The following is a 19,054-nucleotide window of genomic DNA, read 5'->3' as shown; positions in this document are numbered from 1 at the left end:
TCACAATAAATTCTTCTCGTCTGGCATCTACAACACAAGCTCTCTCAAGCTTCATCACAGTCTCATACCCCATCTATACGAATACCAACTATGACGAATCCCCGCTGCGTCTTCAACGCAGCTTCTGCTCTTCGTCGAGTATTTCTCTCGGGATTCCCTATCGAATCATCCACATCCGCATCGGCATCAACGTCCCTCCTACGCAACTCCCCCATATTTTCTTCCTCCTCCTCCTCTTCCCACCTGCAAACTCGCATCCAAACCCGCAGCGTCTTCAAAAGCACCTCCACCGCCGTCGCCGAACAGCGTCTTCCGCGGGACACGGAAATCACGGCGCCCTTTCTGCGACTCAAAAATGCCGAAGGGAAACTCGACGCTCCGGTGCGCACGGCGCAGATTCTCCGCTCCGTGGATCGCAAAACCCACATGTTGGAGGTGATTGCCTTGTCGGACGAGGGGCTCGCGCCCATTGCGCGGATTGTGAATAAGCGGGACTTGTTTCAGAAGAAGAAAGAGGTGAAGAAGAGTAAGAATCCGGGGACGGTGACGAAAACGATTGAGATGAATTGGGCGATTGAGCGGAATGATTTGGGACATCGGTTGGAGAAGATGAGGGGGTTTTTGGAGAGGGGGAATAAGGTGGAGGTTATTTTGGCGGGGAAGAAGAAGGGGAGGAAGGCGTCGGTGGAGGAGGCGGAGGGGGTGATTGCGAGGATTAGAGAGTTTGTGGCGGGGGTGGAGGGCGCGAGGGAGAGGGTCAAGATGGAGGGGAAGGTGTTGGGGATTGCGGTGTTGAGTTTTGAGGGGAGGGTGGGGAAGAAGGGGGAGGGGAATGGGAAGAGGGAGGAGGGGGGTGGGGGGAAGGTAGAGGGAGAAGAAAGTAGAGGGAGAGAAAGTAGAGGGAGAGAAAGTAGAGGAGAGTGGAGAGGGTAGTAAGGAAGAGGAAGATATAAAATTGGAAGCTGCCAATTGAATTAAGAGCTGATAGATAAATAAATCTCAGAGCTAGATCATCAACATGATGAACACCATCCACCATATGATAAAAAAACCTCTATATCTCCATCTCCATCTCCAAACCACTTCAATCATCTAAAAGAAATCAACAACATCTTCATACTCATACTCATTCGAAATACCACATCTCATCTTTGATATGTGGTATAAGTACATCACCACATCCATCCACCTTGACAACGATATCTAGGTACCTAGGTAGGTATCTGTAGTAAAGAAGCCTATGCAAATCGTTAGTAGAGCTTGTAATGGGATGAATAGATATCGGAAATCTAATCATCTTGGTTGGTCATATCATACATATCATATCACACATATCACACATATCACTTTGAAATCCTTCACTTTGAAATCTTTCGATATATATGAAAGAATAAAATAGAAAATCCAAATCCAAATTCAAATCTAAATCCAAATCTATATCCACATATACCCATCCACCCACTCACCCACTCACCCCAATACCAAACCATACATACAATCCAATCAACATCTCCAATATCAACCAACCATCACATACCTACCTAGTACCTTCTACAACCTAAGATTATTCACACACTAACAATCCCAATCCCAATCCAACTTCCAAACTCCCAAAAACTCCCAAACTCCCAAACTAATTCAACCTCTCCCTAAATTCTCCTCTATCTATTTTTCTTGCACAGCTACAGCTACAGCTACAACTACAGCTGTGATTTGAGCGCGCTTGATTTTATTAGATTATATTCAATCAGATTCTATTAGATTTAATTGAAGTCAAGTCAAGTCAAGTGAAATCAAGTCAAGTTTATTCATATATATGTATATATATATATATATATATATATATATAGATGTATGTATAGATGTATATAGGTATCTAGTATACATATCAACTTCAACTTCAACTCCAGCTCGAGTTTAACTTAGCCTCATGATACTTATAAACTCTATACTATCACCATCATCATCATCACCATCACCGTCATCATCACTCTCAAGAATACACAGACGCAAACACAAACACAAACACAAACACAAAAACAAAAACAAGTAAACTCATACATGCATAAACAGTCGCATGAATACTCTATAAAATATATAATGAATTCTCAAGCTATTTTTCATCCTCTGCTATCCTATCCTATACTATCCCACCCCCATCAAAGCAAAATAACGCTCAACGCGCATCTAGCATTTTCAACAAATTCCATTTCCTCCCAGCCCATCCCCAATCTATAATTCCTCCCGATTCAAAATGAGAAATCCCATGTGTAAGATTTGATTTTGACCAGCAACGCCAAACCCTACCCAGATTCCTCTCTTCCCCATCCTAGCCAACCCATCCCAATCCAGACTCTATAACCATGCTAAACGAAACCAAAGGGAAAAAAGAGTACAAACCTAAAACCCCCAACGCGAGAGAATGCGAAAAGTAAAGCTAACATACCAGCACTTGGTATTTAGGTCAGAGATAAAAAAGAATGAGTAGAGCTTAGTCAATTCTTATTGTTTGACCATGTGACATGCGGTAAAAACAGTATTGGATATCAAATTGACAAAGGAAAAGGGGCCGTGAATGATTCGTGATTCGTGCGATTCATGTCGAAACAAGAAGAGTGAAAAAGTATCTGATGCGTGATGGATGTTGAAACAAGAAGTGTGAAGAGATATCCGGTACGTGCTGACGTGTAGAGTGATATATTTTGTGGGGGAACTTCATGCAAAGCATCAAGAAATATTTTTCTTGATAAAGTGTGGGGAACCGAATGAAATGTGCGGGGTATTTTGATGCAATCGCTCAATGCGAAATGTCCCATGCATAATCTTGTGAATCGTGATCGAAGGAGTTGATCGTTCTCCGGAAATGTCGGAAGAAACCGTGTGGCTGAACACCCCCATCCTGTTCAAGAGTTCCGAACTCCTTCAAACTCGAGCAGCTGGTGAACTTTGCTCCTCTCGTCTTCGTCTTTCTTCTTCCATTCGAATCATTCTCGCAACTGCTTCGTTCTCTATCAATCCACCTTCAGCTAATCCGCCAGATCTCATTTGACCGGCAATCAAATACCCAGAACTTTCTTCCAATTCAAATGGTGTAATAGGACCAGGACTACCCAAAGGAAGTAATCTAGGACTGATAGGCTTTGATCCTGGTGCGGATTGCCCGGGAGTAGAAACTACTGACGCATGTACCATACGTGCTTGTTCAATCATATCTTTCTGATACTTTTGTAGTTTTCGTTTAACGTCTGAGGATTTCCTTTGATGATGCGGATTGGAAGATTTTTGACGTTGACTTTTGGGAGGCAGTTGAAGATTGCCACCATTTAATATTGACGAAGGGATGCTCGTGAGAGGTGCCGGGAGGGGTGATGTTGGTGATGGCTTATAGTTTGAAGGATAGTATTTTCCTTTTGGGATAACTAAAGTTTCTGGCAAGGTAAATGGAGAGTTGACAATCGAAGGAGGACCACGAATAGTGGTATCAGAAGCTGGTGAATCCATTGGTGACGACATGGAAGATATCGTAATTGGTTGCATTTCTGGTGAATTTCTCGAACGTGAACTTGATAGTAGAATGGTTGATTTGAGAGTTTCTGGGTTTTCGTCTGCAAATCCGGGAAAATATCCTCTATAAATCATTTTGTCAGAACAACAATGCCACAATAACTTCCTGGCATGGACCTTGCTATGCCTTCATGCTCAATTCAGAAACTCGAGGTACGACAATCAAATCATGCTTACCCTGGTAATTCTCCACGACCTGTCAATGGAGTGTAAACGCGAGTTCGTCTTGTCGATTGAGGGCCGGAAATTGGAATGGAATCGCTTTTCTTTGGAGTGTCGAATGTCGTATTGAGTGTCGTAGAGATCGTTTCAACTTTATAGTTACCAAATCACGAGTTAGCTTGGACCCTTTTCTGCTAAGTTGTACGTGGTGGCGGGGCAGCTTAATAGAATGCGGGAAAGGCTTGCACTGAAAAGTAAAAGCGTAACATACCTTGTGTGCCGGGAGTACCGCAACGTGGAGAGTTTGTACTACTGTTACTAGTACTCGTGATTTCTTTGGTCCTGGATTGTATGGCAAGACCTTTCAATGATGCAATAATATCTTCATCCGAGGAAGAAGATGAATAGGATGGTTTGGTATGAGGACGATGAGAAGCGTCTCGACTCCCATTTGTAGGAAAGTAAGAAGAGGTCTTATAGGAACGATGACTGGCCATTTTGTGTAGAAGTATAGACAAACGGTCGGCGGGTATTTCTCTTTTTACATTCATATATATAACAAGGGAGGGAGAGAGGGAGAGAGGGAGGGAGATACGTAGATACGTAGGTAGGTAGGTAGGTAGGTAGGTAGGTAGGTAGGTATGTAGGCAAGTAGGTATTTAGTTCGGATTTGAATTTCCTGGGGCAATGCAGATGGTCTCTTTTTCTTGGCGTAGGAATCGCTTGTCCGTTTCGTTCGGTCAGGTCAGTTGGTTATATGTGTGTGTGTAGCTAGTAGCGATGCACCCAAGTAGCTACTAGGTAGCTACCTTGAATCGTAAATTGAGTTAATTCGTGAATCGTGATCTACCCAAATGTAGACGGAGGGTCTTGCGCAAGGTAATCTAATCACACTGGGGTCATTCCAATAGTTGATTGAATGGTAATTGGTGGATGGATGAAACTTCAAAGTCAAGTGATGAAGCGGTACCAACGAGTGCTCGAGTACGAAATTGGATTTGGTAAGTGGTAAGTTGTAAATGGTAAGTTGTAAATGGTAAGTTGTAAATGGTAAGTTGTAAATGGTAAGTTGTAAATGGTAAGTGGTGCTAAGTCAATCAAAGTTGTCCACTCTCTTGCTTTTCCCAAGGGTTATGGTTTAGGTATGGTTATAGCTTATTGGCGTGGATATTCGTACGTTTTGTGAGTTTCGTATCGTTTTTTTGTGCAGCGTGTGAGGATTCGTCGTTGTGTGATATGAACCATATGGTTGGTTGAATGTGTATGTATGTGTATGTGTATGTGTATCATACGTATATTGGTATTGGTATATATATGTAGTAGACTTAAACTTTCTCTTCTGCCTCGTCTTGAACGTGTGTCTCTTGCTTTATTCTTCTCTTCACAACGTTGGGGAAGGAAAGGGAGAAGGTAAGATCGTCGTTAGTCGTAAGTGATTAGATCCTCTTTTCATGTATTCGTTCGTTAATGCTTATGAAAATCCAAAGGTCTAATCAAGAAAAGGGAAAGGGTGTGGCATAGGAAGGAAATAACGGCAAGCCCAATGTGATTATGTTTCGGATCTTGGTGCCGAAATCAAATTGGGGGAGGCTTGTGTTTTCTTGTATCTTGATCTGATTGATGGATGGTTAAGATGTGATAAATGGGTGATGGTGATGAACGATGGATGATTCTTGGTGGTTGATTTTGTTCCTTGGACCTTGTTGTGAGAGGATGTTCTTAGGAATGTACGATAAGATACCTAGTAGTAGTAGATATGAGAGAGAATAAACTTCAATACTAGATATTTAGGTAGGTAGGTATAAAGAATATATGTTACTATATCAAGGATGAGTGAGGTATGGTTTGATAGAGAGGAGTGAAGTGTGATATAAGAGAAGAGTGAAGTTTGATATAAGACAAAAGTAAAGTCCACTTTAACAATAGAGAGTAAGAGTGAAGTCAAGAATGAATCCCCCTTCCCTCCTAGTACTTGTCTCTTGTATCCCTATATAGGTAATAATTTATCTTATTTATCTTATTTATCTTATTTATCTTATTTATCTTATTTATCTTATTTATCTTATTTATCTTATTTATCTTATTTATCTTATTTATCTTATTTATCTTATTTATCTTATTTATCTTATTTATCTTATTTATTTATTTATTTATTCATCTCTTTGTTATTTCCATCTTCGTTGTCAAAGTAAAATTTTCTTTCCTTTTTCCTTTCCTTCTTTCTTTCTCTTCCCTTCTCTCCTCTCAATCTTTTTAATTAGAATGAGTCAAATATGAAAAAATATGGAGGGAAAAAAAAAGTCGTATCATCTCCCTTCTGATGAATCTCCGCAAGATCTGCAGAAAGGGTCAAGGGTTGAGTGAAGGGTGGAAAGAGCTGGTGTGCAAAGTATGATGATGGAAACAAAACGGTTGATTTTGGGTGCAGAGGGAGGTACATGCTACATAAGCAGGCGTTTTGTTGTTTATGGGTCGGCGTGGGTCGCAAAACTTCCGTAGACATCGTATCGGACGTCTGGTGGTGGTGACGATGATGTCAGTGCACATGGAAAAAAGAGATGGAAATTGATTCCCGGATGATTGATGATTGATGATTGATGATTGATGAAACTTGATGCTGTTGATATAATTATCCCCGACCATATAAAAGGTCATCAAATGTATTTATTACTTGGGTAGATGTATCATAAATTATCTCTTCCACTGTGTATGGTCTGTATACATCATCCTCTACTAGCATGGCTTCAATTTCTATAAAGATATACTTCCCATACATTAATTACACTCGTGAGGAAAGAAAATCATAATATATTTATATATCGTAGATAGGATAATAAGTAAATAACCCAGGTACACCCAGTACACCCAGTACACCCAGTACATGTTAATTACCCCAAGATCACATCATACATGATACATGATCTTACGTTTACGTACTCGAGTATCATCCATATTCAAAATATCCCCTCCTCCTCCTCTCCTCCTCTTCTCCCCTCATTCAATACTCATCACTCATGTCTCTCAATTTGACTAATTGCCGCCAATAAAATATATTAGACTCACCATCCGGTATTTTCCGTTTCCTCGTTTGGATGATGGACGATTGATCTTCCAACTTCACACCATATATGGAAGTGTAAAGAAAACCCTCGGTCGCTATCGTCACTCGTGCCTGTACTCTTGGACGAGACGATGCTATCTAAATCCTTTAAACATCTTAATCTGTGGGTCAACTTGCAGTTCCTTTCGTTTCTTGAAACACAACGCGGCTGTGTTGTTTTCTCATTATATCTACATACCTACCTAGGTCGGTACCAACAGCTGAGGTCGCCACCTTTCCCTTCTCTCTAATCCTTCTCGGTGTGGCATATCATACTAACATACCGACTACTCTGTGAAGAATTATGGATCATGATCCGGTACACATTGTGGCGGTAATGGTAACGTACAGAGTGTGTATCATGCAAAGACCCTACTTTCTGCAACATATCACGATGCCTAACATCCTTTTCGGCAGGTTCATGGGGGCGTTGTCGTACATCGTAAGTAGTTCTACTTCCCGAAAGATCCACAGTTGATACCATATCAATGTCGATTATTGCCATATTCAGATGCGCCAACATCGATATTGCAACCACCACGTCGCTATCTTTTCTACTTCCATGGCGTTGAGGCTATGACATATCGTACCTCACGGAGTTGAACCCTTAAAAATCTTTACCAATCATATCTTAGTGGATAGGTGAAACTTGAAAGATAATAGATTATAATGATTACCAATATGGATAGTCTGTTGATCTGCCGCTGTTTGGGTTTGGTTGGGCGCCTTGTCTCACGGTAAACCTTACACCTTCATTCAATACATTCTCTTCCGGAGTCATCTTTCTCTTGCGGAAAGGCTGAAGAAGATCTTTGTGATTTTTCGCATTAGTATGCAGCCTCGCCAAGTTATAACGTTGAGTTCAAAGTGTGGTATCTTCTCGTGTCGTGATCCGACTCGTGGTTTCGTGGCATAGATATACGCAAGGCGTAGTGTCTCACGGTATCATCGAAAAGATTGACATTTGCACAGCATATTTATGATAAAGCATGAACCATCGCCTCTTGCGCTTGGGTCTCATCACCACTTGATTTCCATCATGAAACGTGAAAGAGGTTCCATTGTTAATTGTGAATGTTGCAAAATTGGGTACTGATATGTTCATGGAGAAAGCTTCTATTTGGACTGCCGGGTTTAATTTTGGTAGTTCATTCCTATCCTGGGGATCATCAATTTGAAGAAAGTACACACAACAACCATTCAACCGCGAGTGCCGGAATGGACTGACTCTGAGTAAGGTTGTCTCCATTGTTGTCTCCATTCAAACTGTCTGCAGATTTGCCACACAGCCAATGCTTCTCCACAGGCCTGACTACTTCTTTACATCTTGGGCTCTCAAAATATTTGAGATTCGGCACATGTGTAATATTTTGGTTGAGGTCTTCGACACTCCTCGGTAGTTTCAACGCCGTCATGAAGTCAAAGCACCCACCTTTAAATTGGAATTAAAAGTCATTTGGCCAACCCAGATGAACGAATGATTACTTTTTAGTCAGTCTGATGACATGATCTTTAAGATTTTCAATATCTGACCACTGATGAATATATTGAAGTCAGAAGGGCACCCCTGCTATTTGCTGGTGAGCGAGCATTCGCGATGTCATCGCTTTCACCATCAATTCATCATGTACTTCAATCGCGACTCGGGAGTATCAATTCATCTCCCTACCAAGCATATCGATACTCCAAGTCTAAATGGTAAAAACAAGACGTTGGAAGAGAGTCCACCAACCCAGGTGAGTTGACACAACTACACAACTACTAATTGCAGCAATTACAAGATCCAGAAAATGATGAACTGCAAGGGCGATAGTCTCAATACTGAGTTTCGTTCGGAAATTGAAGCTACATGTAGACACAATTAAGAGAAGAACAAGAAAAGTTGAACGTGAATGGTATTAAATATATCTAATGCACCTCTTCTTCAACAAATCCAAACGGGCGTCGTGACGGAGTGGTTAACGTGATTGACTAGAAATCAATTCCTTTCGGGGGCGCATGTTCGAATCATGCCGACGTCGATATGTTTTTGGTGATTTTTACTTTTTTGGAATTTTCAAAGCGTGATTTAAAGATGGATGGGTGTGAGAAGAGCAGACACACCTTTATTTTTCTCGTTCAGAAATTGATTGTTAATCAATCTCCAATTTTCAGAGTTGCAGAAAATGCAGAAAATGCGAAAAATGAAGGTGGAGAAATATCCATCTATCGTGGATACAGATATGGATACCAATTATGGATACCGAATATGAATATCTAGATAATTCGTTTGATGTTCAGGGAGTTGGGGAGTTGGGGATGATGATAGGGCTTTGGGTTGGAAGGGATGGTTTACTGATTTGATTATTTGCTGATTTGATTATTTGATTATTTGATAATCTAATAATTTGATATAAAGAGGATAGAATAGATATCTAGGTATAAATAGAGAGTATAGAGTAGAATGAGGATAATTGATATATATATATATATACTTTGTACGATATACTATTATAGAATGATTTTATAAATAGTTTCTATAAATATTTTCGTGATGAAAAATACTAGGTTATTATAGTAAGGTGAGGTAAGGTGAGGTGAGGTGAGGTAAGGTGAGGATAGTAGTAATAATAATAATAATAATAATAATAATAATAATAATAATAATAATAATTAAAAGTAAAATAAACTTCAAATATTAAATTTCAAAAAAGAATAATTTATAATCGATTCAAAATTTATCTCAAAGTATCTAGTAATACAATCTCTCAAAACAAATAAGATTTTTGTAAAAGTGGGTTTTATATCAATTATTCTTACGATATACAGAATCTTTATAGAATTTTAATGGACGCCTTTTTCGTCGGGTCGCAAGCTATCGTGATTCGCATGATGTGATGTGATGTGATGTGATTCCCCATCTCATCTCATCCCACTTTCACAAGACCAATATGATGTGAAATGTTTGTAAGCGAAGCGGGCTTATGGGCTGGTGGGCTGCGGGAGTGGAGGGTGGATAGTGGACATTGGATACTGGGGACTGGATATAGACAGGGCTGGATAGATGGATAGATGGATAGATGGGGAACCAACATATTAATATTTCGTCATTGTTTTTGTTTTTGTTTTTTGAAAATTTGGGGGGAAGGGAAGGGGAAGGGGAAGGGGAGGGTATAGGAAAATAGATATGGATGTGGATGTAGATGTGAATGGATGGACAGATAAATGGATGGTATGGGAGGTATTTGTAAGAAAAGATTTGGAATCACGCGATTAGAAAATATGGGGTGGGAAGTTGGAATTCAGAAAGTAGATTTTGGATTTTGGATTTGGGGTTTGGATTTTGGAGTTTGAAAAATGTGAAGAGTTTGATGAATGAGAGGATGAGAGATGGGAGATAAATGATTGGATTTTTATCATTCGTTTGTAACAGGACCAGGACCAGGACATGATATGATAGGATAGGATAGGTCAAGACAGGGCAGGCGCGGTCGATTTTTAGGTCGGATCTTTTATTTTTTCATTGGTGTTTACTGGATTGGATTGGATGAAATTTGATGTTGGAAGTTGGAAGGTTGGTAGGTTGGTAGGTGGTGTAAGTATAAAATATAAAAACAAGATATTGGCCGGCTGGCTTGCTGGCTGGTTTGCGGTTGGGTTGTATTATATATAGAGGAGTGGTTGATATGAGGAAGGAAAGAAGGGATTGCGAATTGGTTTTGATTTACGATACTCTTTTTTTTTGGAAGAATAATTGATGAGAATAGGAATAAGAAAGATATTTGAGATTGAAGAAATTGAGAAATTGAGAAATTAAAGAAAGAGAGGGAATTAACTTGTTTGCTTGCTTTTGTGGTTGGTGTTGGAGAGTTTTAAATGTAACGAAGGAAGGAAAGAGAGAAAGAGAAAGAGAGAAGGTGATTATTGATTTGTTTTATTTACTTTTGATTTTGAATCTGATTTCGAGTTGGAGGATATACAAGATACGAGATTATATCAGTGTAAGGATCCACGACTTGGAGAAGAGGAAAGCAAAAGAGAAGGATTCACCTGTCTTGACAGAATCATTTTGTGAATACCTTCGAAAACGTCATACGAGGATTTGATATCAGAAGCAAATCCTCTATCCATCTCTTCGAATTCACACCATACGACGACTACGTACTTAGCAACTTTTCAAACCACTTGCACTCCTCACTCAAAATACAACACACCAACACACGAATAGACAAACAAACAACCAACCAAAAATGTCAATCCTCGAACGTTTCAATCCGCTCGGATACGGCGTAGGACGTACCACACACACTCTATGGCGATTTCTCCAATTCGTATTGGCGCTCACCGTCATTGGATTATATGGAACCGATCTCGCGAATGCGAATAAACAGCATAAATATTCAGATGGAAAATGGGTATATCTTCCTCTTCTTCTCCCTCTCCCTAAATCTCCCCCAAAAAATCCTAGACCACGAACTAACTCCCCATCCAGGTCTACGCCGTCGTAACCGGTACCCTCTCCGCGCTCACCTCACTCCTGCATCTCATTCCCCTCTTCAATCTCATCCCTGTTCTCTTTCTCTGGGACGCTGTCCTCTTTATCCTCTGGATCGCCCTCTTCGGTCTCTTTGGAAATATGTATATAGGTGAGAAAGCGGAAGGGGATGCGGGCGTGCAGAGGATGAAAAATGCAGTGTGGGTTGATTTGGTAAATGCGCTGTTGTGGGCGGGGAGTGTGGCGGGGATGGTGCTTTTTTGGAGTAGGGAGAAGAGGACGAGATGGACGGGGAGGGCGAGGGGGAGGAGTGGAAGTCCGGGGGTTTGAGAGGGGTGAGAGAGTGAGGGGGGAGATATGATGGAAGACATGATGGGAATGGTATCTTGCCGTTCTTGATCAGTTAGGAGCGAGAATGGCTTTTTCTTTTGGTTTACCGTGGGTCAGGTACCAGGCATGGATACCACGAAATTCATGAAGTACTCGATAATCATCTCGAAGATCTACCTACCTACCTACCTACATAAAATCCGACAACTGAAGATGGAAGTTAAAGACATTGGGGAAAGAAATGTTGGAGAGGGATGGTTTTCTTTCTATTTTAATTGCGAAATATACCATTTTGATGCGGAAAGCAAATGGAAAGAAAGAAGGAATGTTAGGTGGATACCAGAATCGTTTAGTTTTAGTTTTAGTTTGGTTGCGTTTTGGTTGTTTTGATACCCTTTATGAGAAATGGATGGATTTATTCATGTTATGTTTATGTTTATGTTATGAACTTTTGAATCTTTATTATACGTTTGCTTGGTATTTGAGTACTCATCTACCTACTAGATAGGTATCTAATCGGCTTAATACCCACCCACCACCATTCCTCCTCCCCCTTCCTTAAAAACTCCTCTCCATCCAACCCCAAACCAAAAAAAGCCCCCTACTACCCAAAAAATCTCCAAACCCTAAAAAGTGAAAAAGAGAACTTAAGATCTCGTCAAATTGCCCGTTCTAGGAATCGAACCTAGGATCTCATCATTACTAGTGATGCGCTTTACCGCTAAGCCAAACGGGCTGTTGAATTCAGATGTTGAGTTTGTACTGAATGTGAAAGTTGGGAACACTGTGTAGGGCTATATTTATCCGGTATCGAGATTTAGGTTTTAGGGTGAGGATTAGTGGGCCGGGGACAGGACAGGCTTCTTGTGTATACCTATGAATATGTATGTATCATTGCATACGGACAGAAATATAATAAAAAGGTAATTTTCACATGAGGTATAGATGAGGGATGGAAAGATATCACGGGCGTTCTTTTAATTGTTTTTCTTCTTTTTCGGTGGTAGTTGGAAGGTATACAATATAGTACTATAAGTAGGATGGATTTGTTATCTAGAGATTTAGTGGATTAGGTTGAGAGGGGAGAGATGGTGATCATGAGAGGTAGATTTTATTTCACATTTGGGAGTGGAAGTGAAGTAGGCTGGTTGGTTGAGTTGAAATACATTTAAATACATAGAGTCTTTTCTAGTTAGGTACTTATTTGATTTTATTCGTGGGTTTTGTTGTTTCTACGGATGGTATTCTCAAAACTTATGAGAGGGTTCGGCTCTGTGTAATCGAAAAAAACGCGCGGAAATTGAGCACCCTTTACAAGGACTTTAATAATTCAGATCGCTCTTTAGTAATATATCATACAGATACAGATAATCCTAGTTTTTGATATAAGAAGAGCTCGAATTTTCGTTTAGTTCCTTCAGATATTGATGTTTCAATTGAAATGGATTTATAATTCAATTAATGAAGTCCTTTCTAAGAATACTTGAATTCCGCCTTTTTTTCGCTTAGGTAGAGCCCGGGTAGCTAGAAAGGAGAATATTCGATCTTCATCGCCGCTTGTGAATCTCAAGGCAGGCTGGTAGGTGAGATCTGGGCCTCCCTTTGAATGGAAGGGGGAGGGGGTTATGAAAGTGTTTTTGATGCATGTGGGTTAGATGCTCTAAGTGAATGGATAAAACTGGTCTTCTTTTTGGTCATGTCTAGGTATCTAACAAAAAACGACCACAACTCATAACCATCTCTATCTATCCTCTGTCAACGATAGATTGTAGCCTATTTCTGATAAATTCAAGTGTTGGTTATCAAGGCAGATCTTTAACGTAGGCATGAAAATTCATGTTGAAAATTACAATATAAATACCTTGGATCACTTTCATAATTTTTTATCATACAAACATCAACTTCCTACTCCTCATCATTCATATATCTAAAACCACGAGAAACATTTCAAAGCTCCAATATCAATTATCGTTATAAGCTTGTAAATCTAACCTACATCTTTCAAAATATCAAAATTCGAACCCAAAATCTTGGTATCTCAAGCCTCACACTAAGACAATGCCTCAGTCTCAAGCCCAAGCCCAATTAAAGCCTACAAAGAAGATAATACCGGATGTAACTGCCTCACGAGGGGAAATAGGCCAAGCAATGGTCAAAGATCTTGATTGGATCGTCCGCAGATTTGACGAATCACTTTACTTGAAAACTGTTGACAAGCGAGACGGTCGATTGGAATTGCAGAATTCATCCGCAATCAACATTGGGCGAGAGGACGTAGAAAGGTTTGCCGAAGAAGCGACGGGGAAAAATGAGAAGTATAGACTAGAAGTTCATGGTGGCGTCAAGGGAAATTATACTTTCACGTGGAAAGATCCTTCGAAGAAGAAGAAAAGCTCAAAGCGGTCACAGGATAGTGGGCAGGTCGCACGTTGAGGATATGGGTAGGACCCTAAGGAATACATACATTCATCGTATACATACTCCTAAAGAATAGCAATCGAAAGAGTAATAAAAGAGGATTGAATAATAGGATTACACCTGAATATCTAGAATGCAGATGCCCATACAAGATGACTGTAAAATTTCCTTGTGGTGTAGATGAGTATTATGATATTTCATAGCTAGTTAGACTTTACGCTTTGGAGGAGGGGAATAGCTACCCTATCTTTTCTTACTCGTGTGGAGATTTCATCTGATTTTTGGATGTGAAGTGTCGTGTATTTCTTCCTGTCATAAGTAACCAAGGCCGTTAATTTCCAAATATTGATATCGATGTGAGGATAGTAGAGTAACTATGAAGAAATTTCAAATTCGCATCTAGATTTCAGCAATCGCTGATTCCTGCTCGGATATTGATTGAGAGTCTGTAGATGAGAAGCAAGAATTTCGGTTGCGAAAGGAGGTGATGGAAAACTTTAGTGAATAGTTAGTTTGATTGGCTTATTTGGTCTGTTAGGAATGAAGACAAAATCTCTTCCTTTCTTTTCTATCTTCCTGAGTATTGTATTGGAATTGGATGAGGGGGTCACATATATAGTTGTTTAGTTACTATTCAATGTCAGAGTGTTCAATAGTCCAGATGGCAGTCCAATAATGAAAATGATTAAATACTCAAATCGATTGAAACATTCAAATCATTTCAGATATTGAATTTGATTAGAATATTAAACTATATTCAGATTTCTAATTACTTTTAGACATTCAAACCTTTATATTGTTGAATTACAATCCAGACTGTTGGATACCCTATCATTTATATCATATGAAAAAGATACATTTATATCAATGATATCTATACTGTAGATAGTCTGAGCTCCAGCCAATTTTAAAATATAAGAAGGAAGATTGATGATCGTGTCCTCGCTGTAGAGCAGTGCTTTAACATGAAATATCGAGCTAAGAAGTATCAACAAGTTCAATACTAGTTTCATAGCACGGGCTTTAGATTGAGGATAACCTCATGGAATGTAGTAGATTGAGATGGATCTATATATATATATTAACATTTGTATTTATTCCCTGGTAATTACTCTACATACAGAAAATATAAATATGATATACTCACCTACCTGTGTAATTATTTATGAAAATTTATAAAATTATATACCAGGTTGTGAAAAAGCAATATGAAATTTGATTCAAATTTTTATATTTATTTTGATATTTATATTTATTTATTTATTTATTTATTTATTTATAGTGATTAACGTCTAATGTCTGACCTCCCGAAGGGTATTCTAGACGTACTAAGGAGCGGGCCTACGGACCGCTGACGTTCCCGCCGCTCATAGTAGTGTAATGTTAGCTAATCAGAAGCTTGTTGCCTCTGGTGTTCCTCCGTTTGATATTTATATATAATATAATAAAGTAGATAAACAAAAAATAGATTTGTAATTCATTTAGCGAGACAAGGAGTAATATCTTTTTTGAGATGAATATATATGTATAGAATGCAAAATATATAATATTGTAATAAGACTAGAAAAAAAAAGATTCATTTGATAGAGGATTTTATGAAGGAGAATTTAAGAAAGGGGATTAGCTTAGCTTGGATTGGGGTTGAGTTGAAAGGTTTTAATAAGGTTTGAAATGAAATGAAATGAGGTGAGGTAAAGTGATGGAGTGATGGAGTGATATGATGTCAACCCCCATTAATCTACTCCTTCGAAAGTTAAATATGCTTGATATCTTTCTGCGTATATACGTGTTCCCAGCTATCATCACCATCAATCCAGTCCTATATGCACATTGACTACCTTCCCCTATTACTTCATCCACTCTCATTTTGGAGCAAATCTAACATCTCTCATCTACAAATCCTTCAACTCTACCGAGAACAAAAATACTAGTTGATTACAAATACCTAGCAGGACTTCCAACACAGTTACTAACCCAATCCTAACTCCGAGCAATGACAACAAATAGCCCATCTTAATATCGGTACCTGATGATTCGAAATCGAAAGGGTTCGCCTAATTTGATTAGAATACGAGAACCTGAATCACCGTGCAGAACTGATGAGAGCTTTCTCCCTGGCTTCACTTGATTACTGTCCATAATCGGTGCTTCAAACTCGATAAGACTTGCACAAATAGCGAGCTTCGAGATTAGAACTGCCATTTATATACTTTCGCTATGCCATCTACATTATGCCTGGAGATTTGGACTGCTCGAGGACTATCAAATACCTGGAATCAGATCTCAATTCGAGTGAATAGTCTTACACGTACTCCCATTATTTTCCATAGCTTAGTTCAGGTATTGGGTTGAAAAATTCTACCTTGATTTGGTACATAAGGAAACTTGCTGGCTGTCATGTTGAGAGATATAGTGGTAGATAATGCGAAGATGGCGAAGAAAGTTGAGGACTTCTGGTGCTCGTTCCAGAGATCCGAATATGAATGGTCGGATTACCAGTACTGAAATTTGAGCTGATATTCAGAGCTATTATATATGTTGAATATCCCTTTCGTTGTGAATTTTAATTGTTGTCTCTGATATATAATAGCTATTACTGTCGACGAGACCTATTGCACTTGAACCCTCATTCTCGAGGCGGGGAGGAAGGAGGAAATGAAGGTTATGATCCGCGGTAAGTATATGGATAAATATTTCTGGAAAGGCCCGACACAATGCTGGTGCTACACTGACTTTTCTTACCCATCTCCCTAGTTCATACCACGATATATCCTTAACCTGCATTCTTTGTTACTCTGTTGGAACCTAAAGGCTACAAAGACTTTTATAGATAGGTAAGAAGTACCCAAATGCTAGAATTGTATGTGAAATCTGTGATACGGAGATGAGGGATCAATGAGGATGGATACGATAGCACGTCACCATTTCATTGTCTTCTCGTGTATCATTCACGCATTGCCAACTCTAGGACTCGGAGGATCAACAGATTCTAGCTCTGTACCCCGACTTCCAAGTGATGACTGGGTATATAAGACTTGTAACTTTTCTTTTGAAAAGAGTAAAACCGGCGGGTAGAATTTTCCAATGCAAGAGAGAGGCTTCACTATGAGACATTTCCTAGCACAAATCAGGAGACAGAAAGTTGCTTGCAAAGCCAGTGAGAAATAATAAGGTGTACGCTTTTGAAGTAATCATTGAATGCTGAATTTGAAGTCTTGTAGTTCTAATCATCCAGTCGTTGTTGGCTTCAAATCTCAAGCATGAGCTATTATCATTGCCATACTCGGAATTTGATAATAGACAATGATGACAGCCGAGGAAAAATTCCAACGAATACTATTCCTCGAATCTAACCTTGCCCTGATTGGGTGTAGTATGCATTACCAAGATGTATTTAAGGCAAGGGAAAAGCGTTCATGTATGCTTGAAATTAACCAGAACCTACATCAAACAGAGACAACCTCATACTTAACAGTACAAAGTCTTACTCATCTGACGAAAGATATCGACATTGAATCCCAACCCACCCCAGCCTCCTCTCCAACACGTACCATACGACACGAGAATATCTGACACAAATCAAAACGTAGAGGAGGAGAAAGGATTGATCCTCCAAGACAACAGCTCAATGATTCAGGTAATTCTGAAACGTATGTCCCATCGATCATTACTACGTTCGTCGTTCTTGGGTTGCATGCTGACATCTGAGACGGAGCACCCAGGGTACAGAGATTAAGGTATATCAAATGTCCTTCCATTGAGGTACGATAGTATGTCATGAACACTTGTTCGAAAGGAGATTTGCTGGTGGAAGAAAACCATTATACCAGCTTGGGCATAAAAGATGGTTCGCTCAGTTATGTAAATATATATTCCAGGCTACCGAATCCATGAACTACACCATTGCGGCGGGGAGAACATACGTTTCCTTCAAATTAAGAACCAAATTAAGAACCAAACAAAAACACAAAGCCAAAAGCAAACATGCTCATGAATGAATAAATCTTATCAGAGCCTTCTGAATCAAAGAGCAGAGAAATCAGCATCATATATTTATACTCAGCACCATATCTTCCATTCATAAAAGCGGAATATCCTCAGCCCTAGATACGATCTCCTACATCAATCTCACCCCCGTCGCACAAATCTCCCCAGTGTCACAACTCAGGTCCGACCCAGGCACCGAGTTTGGATACAACCTACAAGCCCTAGCCGGAGCGTAAATATGCTGTGTTCTGTACCTCTGCATATACAGTGCATGAAAAGTATAATTTGGTGGGATGTAAATGTCACAACTGGCTTCCTAGGTATGTATAATTTTGGGGTCTGGGAAAGGGGAAGCGTATATTGTATTATGAGGTGTTACCCTAGCAGTATTTTATGCTTATCACAAGAATCGACTAGCTACTTCCGAATTAAATCTACTAAAAACACGCCCAGAATAGTGTAATACTGCACTCCATTAGCATTTTCATCAGGTGCCCTTCCGTGAAATTGGTAATAATGCTAAGGTTTTAACAAATCCTAAATATTTGTTAAATCGTCTCATCAATCTTCCACCAAGACAACAAACAGATCCCTAGTACATACAAGGTATATGGTGTATACATCATACACCTACAACCCCACTCGTCTAATCCAGGATATAAACTCTGCTTTATACATCCTACATACCCAAGTACAGCACAATAACAACACAATAACAACAACACACAACATACCACCCCCCTCACAAAAACTCGCACAGATCTCTCCTCCGATCACCAATTACCCAACGAGTAATTTAACCACAAACCATATCAGTGGGCCATGGAGCACGATAGCTCGCCGAACAAATCTCCACATGGCGTGCTAGTCGGTTCTACAGGGGAACTTTTACGGGTACCTGCTTGCACACCGGGATGAAAATTTTAGAAGAAACCTTGATTTACGGTGGTGCTTCTCTTTAAGGTTCTTTTTCTCCTCGTGATTGTGGAGATGCTGGGAATGTTAATGTGTTTGTTTGC

The 19,054-nt window shown here is 39.6% G+C and overlaps 3 protein-coding genes across 3 annotated transcripts; 2 read left to right on the top strand and 1 right to left on the bottom strand.

The window, feature by feature from the left end:
- Positions 1–90: 90 nt before the first annotated feature.
- EAF02_006334 (uncharacterized protein) lies at positions 91–933 on the top strand (the record flags this gene model as incomplete). Its single annotated transcript, XM_038902382.1, has 1 exon — positions 91–933. The coding sequence occupies one exon, from the start codon at positions 91–93 to the stop codon at positions 931–933; it is 843 nt and encodes a 280-aa protein (XP_038757602.1).
- A 1,989-nt stretch (positions 934–2,922) lies between these two features.
- Positions 2,923–4,223, bottom strand: EAF02_006333 (uncharacterized protein; the record flags this gene model as incomplete). Its single annotated transcript, XM_038902381.1, has 3 exons — positions 2,923–3,628; positions 3,742–3,877; positions 3,998–4,223. 3 exons carry the CDS (start codon positions 4,221–4,223, stop codon positions 2,923–2,925), a joined length of 1,068 nt encoding a protein of 355 aa, XP_038757601.1.
- Positions 4,224–11,055: 6,832 nt separating this feature from the next.
- On the top strand, positions 11,056–11,630 carry EAF02_006332 (uncharacterized protein; the record flags this gene model as incomplete). The annotated part of the gene is made up of 2 exons (XM_038902380.1): positions 11,056–11,220; positions 11,298–11,630. 2 exons carry the CDS (start codon positions 11,056–11,058, stop codon positions 11,628–11,630), a joined length of 498 nt encoding a protein of 165 aa, XP_038757600.1.
- Between the last annotated feature and the right edge of the window lie 7,424 nt (positions 11,631–19,054).

The sequence above is a fragment of the Botrytis sinoallii genome (assembly GCF_014898435.1).
Source record: "Botrytis sinoallii strain Bc 23 chromosome Unknown BSIN_010, whole genome shotgun sequence".
Lineage (NCBI taxonomy): Eukaryota > Fungi > Ascomycota > Leotiomycetes > Helotiales > Sclerotiniaceae > Botrytis > Botrytis sinoallii.
Note: the sequence above shows the minus strand (reverse complement) of the source record. Positions and strands in the feature narration are given on the sequence as shown.